At 40.6% G+C, this 13,469-nt stretch overlaps 1 protein-coding gene across 1 annotated transcript in view; it reads left to right on the top strand.

The window, feature by feature from the left end:
- LOC119955011 (calcium-activated potassium channel subunit beta-4-like) overlaps positions 1-9,847 on the top strand; it is a 34,456-nt gene extending 24,609 nt beyond the window's left edge. The window contains exons 2-3 of the mRNA XM_038780817.1: positions 7,026-7,153; positions 9,222-9,847. Coding sequence (XP_038636745.1) covers positions 7,026-7,153; positions 9,222-9,390 — 297 coding nt within the window. The 3' untranslated portion in view covers positions 9,391-9,847. The remainder of the gene's footprint in view (positions 1-7,025; positions 7,154-9,221) is intronic.
- The last annotated feature ends 3,622 nt before the right edge of the window (positions 9,848-13,469 follow it).

The raw sequence follows: 13,469 nt of genomic DNA, 5'->3' as shown, positions 1-13,469 counted from the left end.
AACAACGATGAGTCAGAGTACAGGGAGGGAGATAGAGAACCCTATGGAGTGGTGTAAAAACAACAATCTATCCCTCAATGTCAGCAAAACTAAGGAGCAGGTCATTGACTTCAGGAATCAAAGTATCATACATCCCTGTCTGCATCAATGGTGCCGAGGTGTAGATGGTTGACAGCTTCAAATTCCTAAATATGCACATCACCAACAATCTGTCCTAGTCCACCCATGTCAGTGCTACGACCAAGAAAGCACAATCGCGCCTATATTTCCTCAGGAAACTAAGAGAATTCAGTATGTCCACATTGAGTCTTACCAATTTTTATAGATGCACCATAGAAAGCATCCTATCTGGCTACATCACAGCCTGGTATGGCAACTGCTCGGCCCAAGACCGTAAGAAACTGCAGAGAGTCATGAACACAGCCCAGTCCATCATGCAAATCCGCCTCCCACCCATTTACTCTGTCTACACCTCCCACTGTCTTGGTAAAGGGGGTAGCATAAGAAAAGACCCCTCCCACCCAGGTTAGTCACTCTTCAAACCTCTTCCATCGGGCAGGAAATATAAAATTTGAGAACCTGCACTAACAGGTTCAAAAACAGCTTCTGCCCCATTGTTACCAGACTCCTGAAGGACTCTCTTATGGACTGATCTCTTCACACATCTATAATAATAATAATTTTTATTAGTGTCAGATGTAGGCTTACATTAACACTGCAATGATGTTACTGTGAAAATCCCCCCAGTTCCCACACTCCGGCGCCTGTTCGGGTACACTGAAGGAGAATTCAGAATGTCTAATTCACCTAACAAGCACGTTTTTCGGGACTTTGCGGAAGAAACCAGAGCACCCGGAGGAAACCCACACCGGAGGAAACCCACACAGACATGGAGAGAACATACAGACTGCGCACAGACAGTGCCCCAAGTCGGGAATCGAACCTGGTCCCTGGCGCGGCGAAACAAAGCGAAGCAACAGTTCTAACCACTATGATACCATGCCGCCCATTGCACTGCACCCCATATGCTCACCCATTGTCTGTGCCTATGTATTTACATTGTGTATTTATGTATGTCCTATGTTTTTTTTTTCATTTATGGATCTGGCTGGACTGTACTCAGAACAATACTTTTCACTGTACTTCGGTACACACATATTCGTGTCACACAAGTGCCAGGTAATGACCATCTCCAACAAGAGGGAATTTAACCATCACCCCATGACATTCAATGGCACTACCATCGCTGAATCCATACTATCAACCTTCTGGGTGTTACAATTGATCAGTAGGTAACTGGACCAGCCTTATAAATGCTGTAGCTGCAACAGCAGGTCAGAGGCTGGGAATTTTGCCGCAAGTAACTCCCCAACTGACTCGTCAATGCTTGATCAGCATCTACTAGACATGAGTCAAGAGTGTGATAGACTGCTGTCCACTTGCCTGGACGATGGCAGCTCCATCAACACTCACTCAAGAAGCTCCTCCACTATCCAGGGCAAAGCGGCCCACTTCCACCAATGACGCGCAGTGGCAGCAGTGTGTACCATTTATAAGATGCACTGCAGCAACTTCCAAATCTGCAGCCTCTACTACCTGGAAGGGCAAGAGAAGCAGATGTAGCTGCATGTTTTCCTCCAATCCACACACACTTGGAACTGTATTGTCGTTCCTTCACTATCGCTGGATCAGAATCATTGAACTCCCTTCCTAATGCCAGCCTGGATATACCTCCATCACGTGGATTTCTGCGGTTCAAGGTGAGGACTCATTAACACCTTCTCACGGGCACTTGGGGAAGGGTAACAAATGTTGCTCTTGCCAAAGAAACCCACATCGCATGAAAGAAGGAGAATTTTCGTTAAAGCTCTAGAACCTATAAAAAGAAAACTCCTATAACAGACTGTTAAAGCTACACAACATCCTGATTACCCTTCAAAATTGTCACTACAATTGAATCTAAATGATTAACTTAGGGCTTCTTGCTAACTGAAGTACATAAAAATAGATTTGCATCTTCCGGATCATTATCCTTCTCTTTTGCCAGTAATTATACCACTTCCGATTTCATAACACAACTTTATGAAGACAAAATAATTCAAAACAAATATATAGTACTAAGAGAAAACTCAAATAGAACAGTCAGTGACAGCTTGAAGAAATGAATAGAATCCTGAAGGTGTTGACCCATTCAAGGGCAGGTGTCAGCAATCTTTTTTTAAACATTTAAAACAAGTTGCCTAAAATAGTGTACTGAAAATTAAAAGATGAAAATCTGGCGTTTCTAAACTAACAAATACTTGCCAAATGGCTAGGTTTTCTAGAATGCAAAGTTTGCATATTTGGCAAGTAAAACACATTGGGCTGAATTCTCCGCAGCCCCGCACCAAAATCGCGTTTGGCGCGGGGGCGGTGGATCCACTTTCAAGCCGAAATCGGGCCCGGTGCCGGTCCAGTGATTCACCGGGACCCGAGAATCAGCGTAATCGCGGAGTACGCCGCGCGGCTAGGAGCCCATTGACTGACAGAGGCCAGCCCTGCGACCCTCCATCCCCGACCGGCCGAGTTCCCGACGCCATGGAACTAACCACCTATTACCGGTCGGGATGCTGGCGTGGCGGCTGCGGACTTAGTCCGCGGCCACCCTGGTGAGGGGGCGGGGGATCGGACATCCGGGTTGGGGGGGGGGGGGCCTTATAGGTGGCCGGGGATTAGATCCGTGCAGTTAGATGCTTGGGCGCGTGGCCGATCGGGCGGATCTAATTTTGTGTATGTGGCTCCGTGGTCCGAGTCCGCCATGGAGCTCGGCGCGGCCGCTGGAGGCCGCCGCCATGCGCATGCACCAACTCCAAACCGGAGGTGTGGGGGCCCGTATCCCCAGCTAAAGCTGCGTGAATTACTCCAGGTCCTTGCTAGCCCGCTGCAGGCCTTTGAATTAGCTGATATTTTTTCCAGGAATCTCTTGAGTAAAACTCCAACATTCCAACATTTATGCATGGGGCATAATTCCATTTTGAGAGAATCCAGCCCATTGAACTCCTATCAATACAAGGAAATTAAAGTAGATCTATCTTTGAATTCTCACATTTTTAACTTTACTATTTTGTCAGTAAAGCGACTCCTAATGCAACCTTTTTTACCTATTGATCCTCGTAGTTTATAAAATCTTTGAATAACACATTCGGGACAATTAATTATCTCTAAGCAATATAGAAATGGCCGTAGTCATACGTCTATCCTTGAATCAAATCTATAACTATGGTGGAGCTATGCCACTCAAAAGAGGTTTATTTAGCACAGGGATTTTCAAAGTACGAGTCGCGACTCACAGGGAGGTGTCAGGAGGGCCGGGGAGCGATCGGTCGCGCCATTCTCGCAGTCGTCCCAATGGCGGGAAAAGTGCACAATGGCCGCTACTGGCTTTTAAGTTAACAATGGCGGCAGCTGCCGCATTTTAAATGAGAAGGAAATTAGGCTGTGTGCAGTCTTCCAGCCAAGAGAGGCAGCAGAGAGCAGGTCATGTGCCCTGCATGGACACTTGATGTCAAACATCCTCCATGTAGGTGCGTTTGGCACCAAATCACAGACCAGAACGGCTTCCATTTTCCAGCTGCTGGCCAAGAGGATTGTGAAGATGGATCATTTTGTTAAAAGTAAGAGATGACCAAAGACTTAAATCGCGTGTACTTAGTGGACAGGATCCCACAATAAAGTCTGCTGTAGAGGACAGGGCAGTGCTAATATTAACTCTGTACAGAGCTCCAGGGCTTCTGGTTAGCAGCCTACAAAGAAGAAACCTAACTCGGGAACAAAGCATTATAAAGGTGATTTATTGAGGTACGGTTTTGTCAGTTGTGCCAATGCAAATAAGGATGCAAAGCCTATGTGAATTATACACAGGGACATACTGGCAAATGAGAGAAGTTTCAGATTTTGAGGGTGAAAAAAGGGTGAAAAATTCCTTTTGGGGTTGAAACCCCAGAGCCAGTGATGAACTTTACAGCCCACTCCAAATTAAAAGACTACACTGCTGTACCTGACCTGTGATAACACATTGCAAACATGCCAAAAGCTCATGCAGCTGTCAGCATTCTGGAGTCGTATCTCCCAGGAGTATCCAGTGCTGAGTAAAATGAGCATTTGTTGCTATTGCCCTTCACAATGACCTACATGCTTTCATAAAAATGAAAACAGTGCAAAGGAACTGGCTGAAGTCTGCACCTGATATGTGCATTTCCCTCTCCTTCTTTGAACCTGACTTAAGTGAGATTGAGAGGACCAAACAGGCTCCTCTTTTGCATTAAAGGTAAGTGAACGTGGCATGGGCCAGGAAGGTGGGGCAGGAAGGTCAGGTGATAGGCAAAAGTGTGTCCCGAGGGGGAAAAAGTTTGAAAACACTGATTTAGAGCATAATGGCCTTTTTTCAAAGTAGTGATTTGAAATTATTAAGTACAACATAATGATTAACTTTCAATTTCCACAATAAAAACATGGCTCTTACTCTTTTGACACTTTTTTTCACAGGCATTTTTCATGTAATGTAATCCAAATTGGAAAATGTTGGGCAATGCAAGTGAGATGTTAAAAAGGTCACATGCAACTCTGGAGCCATATGTTGCAGACCTCTGCTCTAGGGTTTCCAACACAAACCTATCTTGCCTAATTGTAGCCTTGTGATTGTAAACAAGTGTGTTAACCATGTTATCGAACCAAACCCTATTTGCACTCAATGTCCGCCATACTGGTTTTCTGACAAGATTAGCAACCCAATAGTATATTTGACTTTTTCAACATCTGTCCTCCTCTTGACCCCAGACAAGATTAAACGCAGCCGAGATCAAAGGTCACACCCTCTGGTCTTAATGGCAAGTACCACAACATTCATTTAATTTAACCATGAACAAACATGCACCAAATCCATTGCACTAATAAAAATGGAGGAAACTCCTGCAACAACAGAACCTTGAGGGAAAAGGAAGATCCACTTCGAGAAAAAGGCGGTGGGAAAAGATAAGTCTTGAATTTCTTTGCTGTACTTTTTGGTTGAGTGCTTAAACTCTAGATTGGAAATTATTCAAAATATTACCCCTCAATGATTCCAACTGGCCATCCTTGCACACGTCATTGCTGTCATCCAGTTTTAGTGAACACACCTGTTTCAGACACTATCCAAAACATTTATAAGGGGCACGCCGAAGAAAGTACTGCAAAAGATTTATTGTGATCTCTCAGTCAGTGCTCTCCATGGCCTCCTCTGTTAATCACTATGGAAGAAGATTGAAAGAAATATTAAGAATATTTGATGTGCAAAGGATTTCCCCAGGTTGGAGTAAGTTCTTGCTTTGAATCTCTAACTACAACTAGTATTGTGCCACTTATCTTTGGGGGCCGGTCAACTGATCCACTGTTTTAAAAAGCTGGCAAATACAAGTGCTTTTTCGAGAGATAGTAATAGTCGGTTACATCACTGGTTCTGTGCTGTGGTTGGGCTTCCCAGCTGCTGCATGTGGTGATATGGTTGCCACCTGGCTGCCTAATGGGGATATGAACAGGAGAGATGGACCGACAACAATGGAAGCATAAAGAAAGAGTGAGAAGGTCAATCTCTGGTGCAAAGGGGTTGAGATGTGAGGAAAAGCTGGGACAACGTGGGGTCTCGGCCTGAAGGGAAATTATCTGAAAATGGATTTTGCAGATTTATTTCATTTAAGGGAATGGAACCTAGGCTATTACCTGGAAGTGAATTGTGACACTAAGACGAGAGGACATGGGTTCAAACTAACAAAATAAAAAAACAGAACTACTGTTGATATTAATAAAGATTAGAGCAGCACGGTGGTGCAGTGGTCAGCACTGTTGCCTCATGGCACCGAGGTCCCAGGCTTGATCCCGGCCCTGGGTCACTGTCCGTGTGGAGTTTGCACATTCTCCCCGTGTTTGCGTGGGTTTCGCCCCCACAAGGTATGCCGGGTAGGTTGATTGGCCACGCTAAATTGTCCCTTAATTGGAAGAAATGAATTGGGGTAGTCGAAATTTTTTAAAAAGATGTTAATAAAGATTAATCAACATATGAAAGAACTTCCAGCTTGTGATAACCCATAAAACCTGAAACAACAGGAGCTGCAACACCAGCATCTCATTATGATTTTTATGGATGAATGAAATATGTTGGTCTGAATGATCTGCCTCATCTATAAATGTCTTGCTATTGACCATTAAAGTTGCTCAACCTTTAGTATGCAGGCTCTTCGGGTGAGAAGTAATCTTATTGAAAGATTCTGAGAGGATGCTTTCTCTCATGGATGAATCTAGAATTGGGGGCAGAGGTGACACATAAGCGATCTGGCGTTTCAGCTGGAAATGAGGAGGAATTTCTTCTCTTGGAGGTCTTTGGAATTCTCTGCCACAGCTGTGGCGACTGCGTCAATAAATATGTTCAAGGCTAAATTGAATAGATTAGATTGACAAGGGAGTCAACGGTTCTGAAGAGTCAGGCAAGAAAGTGGCTTACGGCACAATAGGATCAGTCACAATCTTAGTGAATGGCCTACTCCTATTTCTTATCACTGCCAAATTTCACAGTCCACAAATAGGCCCTTAAAAAAATGGTGAGTTCTGTTTTGGGTGCACACTCTTCATCCAGACTGAAAACCAAAAGTTAAGGAGATCCCTGTCTGTCACTGACTTACCTGATGATGCTTTATTTCCTTTTTCTAAACCTACTGAGTTTTGATACAGGGTACCAACATAAACTTGTTTATTGTCTTTGAAGATGCTTACTAGATTTGAATTTTTGCATCCTATATTTCTATTGATTCCACGGTCCATTCATTCGAGATCAAGATGCAGGAGCTGTGTCTGACTGACAGGACTACATTTCAACGTTTGAGTCAGACCAACAAAGAATACTATTGTAAACTAGCTGAACTTCCTGTGACTTGTTCATGTTTCATTTAGAACCTGATTTATTGTGTGTGATTCTCAGTGCTAGCCCAACATAATACCACATTTCTCATTTTATACAGTGTTCCTATATTCCTCCTTGCGAAAGAGACAATCAGAAAAACTCAGAAAATGTTGTGAGTTGGCATGATTACTGGAAGGAAGAAATAGGCTCTCAGACTTTTATATGCTACATTAATCGGCAAAGAAGGTAAGGCTATGAGAAAATTCACTGAGTGCAATGCAGAAATTCCTTTTTTGTGTGTCTATAGCACCTTGTATTTGATGCATTTCCTTAAATATATTGAATGACAAATTTCTCTACACCACATTACTTGAACATGACTTCTGTGACATGAACGTAACAAATGCTGTGGAGTAAATGTTTGTCTTTACTGCTTGAATGTTGAGCCCTGTCTGGATGAAGCAGAAAGGAAAATCCCATGTTGCATTTTGCTCGCCAGTAACTGGAGTCACCCAAATTTTCTTGCATTGAAATGAATGCAAGTAAAATCACTTTGCTCTGTGAAGGTTATTGTGATTCACCACTGCCACACGTGAGGTGTGGTGATTCTCAGGTTAAATCACCACCAGGTCAGCTCTCCTCAAAGCATCCTGGGACTATGGTGACTTTACTGCCCTTGTGGTAAACATGGAAATCTACCGAACAAAAACTTGCATATAGACTGTACGTTAACATAGCGCTTCACAGGAATGTCAGCAAACAAACTTTGATAACAAGCCACATAGGATGTTAGGGCAGATGACCAAAGGTTTGGTCAGAAAAGTAGGTTTAATGACCATGTTAAAGGAAGGACGAGAGCACCCTAATAACTTTATTAGAATTAACTAAATCTGCTAATCTGCTCATATGCCTAATTAAACTTGTATTCACATTTCATTTGATTAACGAAAGAAGAGTACAAATGCGGAAAGGTAAATAAAGCGCTATTGAACTTTTCCTCGCGCAGATATTGGAGAATAATATGAACCGTGTCCCATTGTGGTTACTTCATACAAATTGTTCAAATGAAGAAATTTGTAATTGGAGCTTATTATCCTGTTTTGACGGCGAGGAAATGTTTCTGAAGCCTCACTCAGATGAACTTCTCTCATGCTTGAACTAAAAACAGTAGTATTCAAATAGAACTGCACACGGCTAACTCTAGTTCTACTATGACTGAAGGCAGCTTCCACCCCAAAAGTCTTGAAGGTCATTATACAAAAATAATAGAATAAGCTCACTGCCTCTAACTGGAATCTTGTGGGAAAACTTTAATATTCATTGTGTATAGCTATGTTTTTATCATTGCTGAAATTAGCAATCAATATAATGTTGCATTGACTTTTTGTTTTTAAAAGTTTTTTTTAAAGCGTAAAATATTCAGAATAGTTTGATTGCCACAATCTAAATTCCATTAGTTGGAATGACAATTGATCATTCTTTTAATGATGGCAAATTTTCTGATCTTAAAGCGTGGTAGCAAAATTTGATGAAGTTACTTAACAGTATGAACTTGAATTGAAAAAATACTTTTCAATTTCATGTCAAATAATCCAGACCAGAGGTGGAGAAGTAAGTCCAGAGAAAACTTTCAATGTAAATGGGTACATTTGGCTTTTTATGTAGAAAAGATTGGGGCCACACAGACAAATGTTGGCTTATGGTGATGCATAGGAAATATCTCTTGTATTTAATGAAAAATAATTGAGGTGCTTTGACACACCCGCCAGAGAGGGTAGTGTACCAATTAGAGACTCTACCTTCAGTTTTTGTTGATGGCCACTCATTTTCAAATCCCTCCATGGCCTTTCCTCCTACCTATCCCTAGCCTCACAGCCTCAGATATCTGCGACTTTCTCGCCCAACCATTGGTGGCCTTGATTTCATTTGCCTCGGCCTCGAGCTCTGAGAATCCCTGACTGTCCCCCTCAATATCTTCCTTTAAGGTTTCTTTACAACCTATCTTTTTGACCAAGTTTTTTAGTCATCTGATCTAATATCTCCCCATGTGGCTAAGTGTCATATTTTGTCTTGTAATGTTTCTGTGGAAGCCCTGATCAGGGATGAGGCACTGTTCATAAATTACTGTGAGTTTGGCGAGATAGTAAAAAGGGAGATGTTGCCACGACTAATTGAATTTAGAACGTCTCAGCAACCTATTGCTTGATTTTTAACGTTATCAAATATGCAGGGTTAAATTGTCGAAACATTAATTTGTATATTCTTTATTCAAGGAATGTATTGCTCACTAAGGCCCTGTTTGCACTTTTTCTAGGCCTGATGATGTGCTTTTGAAACGTGCCCATGATGAAAATGTTCTTTTGCACTGTGTACTCTGGCCTCTCCTCACTCTTCTGGTGGGTGTCCTGATCGTGCTTTTGACCATTTGTGGTAAGAGCCTTGCTGTTCGAGCAGAAGCACTGCAGAAAATGAAGCACTCCTAGTGATGAGACTGATGAGAAGTGGCAATCAGGCAGCGTTCCAGCAGGGAAATAATCAACAGTGCATTCAAAGGCAAATCCTTGATGGCAAAGACCTGGAATTACTTTATGCAAGTGTAGATCTGCAAAGTTTTGTATGATTTAAGCTGCTGGGAAGACTAAAGGCTTGATGATTGATTGTTAATGCTTGCGATTTGGCATGAAGATTCTATTGCATTATTGCTGAGAGAGGGGGGAAGCAGTAGATCTAACCACCTTCCCTTGAATTAATTTTCAATTCAGTTACCCTTGTTCCCAGAATATATTGTGAGCTAACTGCAATCCTACTTCTTTGTTAAACCTGGTTAAATGAAAGCTCCCAAAACCTTTGCTATTGATAACTATTTTTTAAAGAAAATCTGTACTTTGTAATGTAAAGATGAAATGGGTTTTAAAAATAAAGTCTTGTGTGATACTGGGAGTTTAATCCAATCATTCTTTGTTAGGAAGTAATGCAAGGACTTTTGCTCTACCAAATGCGGGACAAAGAACTGGACACATAATAACCTTTACATTGAAATACTTCATAGACTGATGCAGCTCAGACCAATTGTGATGGTGCTGGGCTTTTGAAAGAGCTAACTATTGAGTCCTACTCTCTTTCTCCTCACCCCCCCCCCCCCCCCCCCCCCAATGCAAATTATTACACTTCGTGTTTATCCAATTCCCTTTAGAAAGTTATTATCAAACGTGTTTGCAACACTCATTTGGACTGTGCATTGCATGTCAGATCATCATAATTTCCGGCGAACGTTCTTTTCCTCATGAAACGTCTGATTCCTATGGCAGTTATTTTATTGCCACTTTGGAGCCGCAGGAAGTGCCTAAATTGGAGTGTCAATAGATACTTGTGTGTTCCTTTTAACATACAGGTGTGATGAAGTATGAATGATTACGTCTCACATAATATCATAATTACATAATTTGGAAACCTCTGTCAAGCTGGGAGTAAAAGTAACATTCAATCAAATACAAAGCAAGGAAAAAATAATGTTATCTCGTTTGCAACAGCTGACTAGTTGTATGTGAATATCGCGGTACAGTTCATCATTCTTGCAGTAGAAACCCTGGCCCCAATTCAAAAGGTTCATATTTAAATAATTCCAGTGACTGAAGTTGGTGACCTTTCCAGGCAGGTTGCACTCATTTTTGAGACCAACTGCTACATATGTTTTCAAGGTGCTGGATAGGTTTCCTGCACTTCAGGGCTTGAGTCGTACCACCAGACCACTTTGCCCTGATGATATAATCAGTATTCACTGAAAAATCAGCAGATTTGAATAAGAAGTAAATTCCAAGGTTAAAAACTTTCTGCAAGGCTCATTATCATTCAGAGATGATTGTGAGTGAAGCTTTATCTTTATTTAAAGCACATGGGTCATTTGGTTTCCAGAGATTTGAGACTAAAGGTTTTCTGAAAGGAATAGTCAACCTTGTACCGAATGTTTTTTTTTAGCATTTATCACTTTCAAAGTAATAATGTTTCTTTCAGGGGTCTTGTGCCTGACACATTTTAAGTTTAACAACATGAGCAGGTAAACATTTGAAAAAAGTAAAATAATTGAAAAGGAACCATTTGCAACCATGGAAGAAATCGCTTGTCCAAAAAGTTTGAGACACTTCTGCTTTGGTTAATATGCTCATGTCCTGTAGTTTTAAAGTACTCTTATATTGAAACTCGGAAGTTCAAAACTTTGGATCCTTTACTGATTTATTTAATAGTTAAAACATGCAAATTCATCACTTTATAATGTGTTGAAAATAAAATTCGCTTAGACTGCTCCTCGGCATTATGGCGGTAATTTTGACGCTGTGACAGAGTAAATAGGGTAGTGGCAGAATCAGTAACAATTTGAACATTGTTGATCATTTAATTCAATTGCTTTGTGAGTGGGCTGCTGATTTTGCTATTGCCGTTTCTTGTTAATGTATAATATCAAAATTACTCCTTTTATCCTTGCTGGTGCATTTAAAGTAATTTTTGTGTTAATCGTGCACTCATAATTCACAGGTAGTTCTTTTGATTCTTGACATTGCACTATATTATTCAAAAGAGCATGCAGTTTCTGCCTCTTTTTTTCTCCCCTTTTATGCTGCTCTCAATATTACCCCATCCCTTTGAGCTGAGTGATCAGAACTGCCAACTCAATAGGAGACTCTTCAATTGACTTCCAGCTGCCTTCCTTTGGATGATGGGTGCCCCTGGTACTATTTAGCATAACCAATGCGCACTGTTGAAAAAGGAACCAATTTTAACTATCAGAGAGATAGGGAGGACGCAAAGTGAGTGATTGAATTGGAAACGAGGAAGACACTCTTTAATCATCATTGGTTTATTGCTCAAATCCACTACATTTTGAAAGCTAGTTGAGAAATACTACTGCATGTACTGCTGATATAGTCCATGTTATGTAGTGTTAGAGATGGAGTTGGACAGGTTTTATATCCCATCAATTGATGATGCGTAATCCAGACAGGATCAATATTGGGATCTTCAATGAATAATGATTGATTCAGTGTGAAACTATATTGTAAATGACAAGTGCAATCTTTACTGGAGGATTGGCTGTATTGCAATATCAGCAGCAAAAGACATATTTATTGTTTGCAATGAAGGAAATCAATAAAAGGTTTATGTATCAACCTCTTTAGAAATCAAGTTTTCTGGAAAGGGATGAAAAGTGATTATTTTTTGCTGTTTCACCAACATGCCAATTTAATTTATTGTAATTATTTGTGGACATTTTATCGCAACCATTCATCAGCATGCAGCCTATTTCATGATGTGAAGAGAATGAGATACAAATAGATCACATATTGCTATGTATCAGTGCTGAATTCACAAATCTTGAGAGCTAGCCTTTTAGGTTTGAGGAATGTGAAACAATACTCAGTAGAAAGAAATCAGAACTTTCACTCGATCCTCATACATTTATTTACAAAATATCTGGTACATTCTGGACAAGAAATAATTGCTTTCCAAAACACTGGACAAGAAATTATTACTTAATTCTAAGTTTATTTCTTAAATGGACCATGTCTTTTTCCACAGCTCTATCCAATTTATTCGATCTTCTGAAAGATAGTTTATATAAAATTTTGTTATGACTCCATTATTAAATACTGTCCAATCGCTTTTAATGTCATGACATGTCCACAATTTCATCAATGATCATAGTATTTCATAGAGAGTTCCAAAAGTTTTGTGTTAACTTAGTGATATACATTTTAATTCCATTCACAATGACATCATCCACGTCTTATAAATGTTGATTGGCACAAAGTGAATTGCTTTTGCTGGGAAGCTGGAGCATTTGAGAAAAGTAAAATCCTTTTAAATCTCTGGTCTCATTCAGGACCTACTTTGTTACTTGTATCATCCAGTTCTGTGCTTACAGTTCAAATAACATTAAAAATAGGCATAATGTGTGGTTGTTCAGGCCTTAGACACCTTGAAGGGGCTCTCATACATTTTTGTGACTATCAAAATTTTAATTTGTGTTTTGTGCTCTCTGCTAGGTTAAATTAGGTGTACATTCCCTAGAAAGGAGCTGTATGCACAAATAAATGGTCAATTAATTTGTGCTGTTATAGAATCATATAGCAGAAGGCTACTTGACCCATCTGAGGAAAAGTAATCAGCTAGCCCCACACACCTACTCTTTCACCATAATCTTGCACTTTTTAACCTTTTTAAGTATAAATCCAATATATAGCAAAAGCAATTCGTCTTGGTCAATGCAGTCATAGAACTGCACAGGGAAGTAATTTCATCTGACAAAAACTACATTTATTGCCCTCTCTTTGAGCCATTGAAATCTTGTGATGCTGATGCTCTAATCAATAATGGTGTTAAGGTGGAGGAATTCCAGAATACTGAGCCAGCTACATTGAAGGAATAGCAATATATCTCCCAAGGCAGAAATGAGAGAAGTGAAGTGAACTTTGAGATGATGGTGTTCCCATGCCATTATTGTCCATTATTCTTGGTGACAGAGGCTGTTGGACAAGGAGGTATTATTGAACTTTGTCACCATCGGGCA

The sequence above is a fragment of the Scyliorhinus canicula genome, chromosome 20 (assembly GCF_902713615.1).
Source record: "Scyliorhinus canicula chromosome 20, sScyCan1.1, whole genome shotgun sequence".
NCBI lineage: Eukaryota > Metazoa > Chordata > Chondrichthyes > Carcharhiniformes > Scyliorhinidae > Scyliorhinus > Scyliorhinus canicula.
Note: the sequence above shows the minus strand (reverse complement) of the source record. Positions and strands in the feature narration are given on the sequence as shown.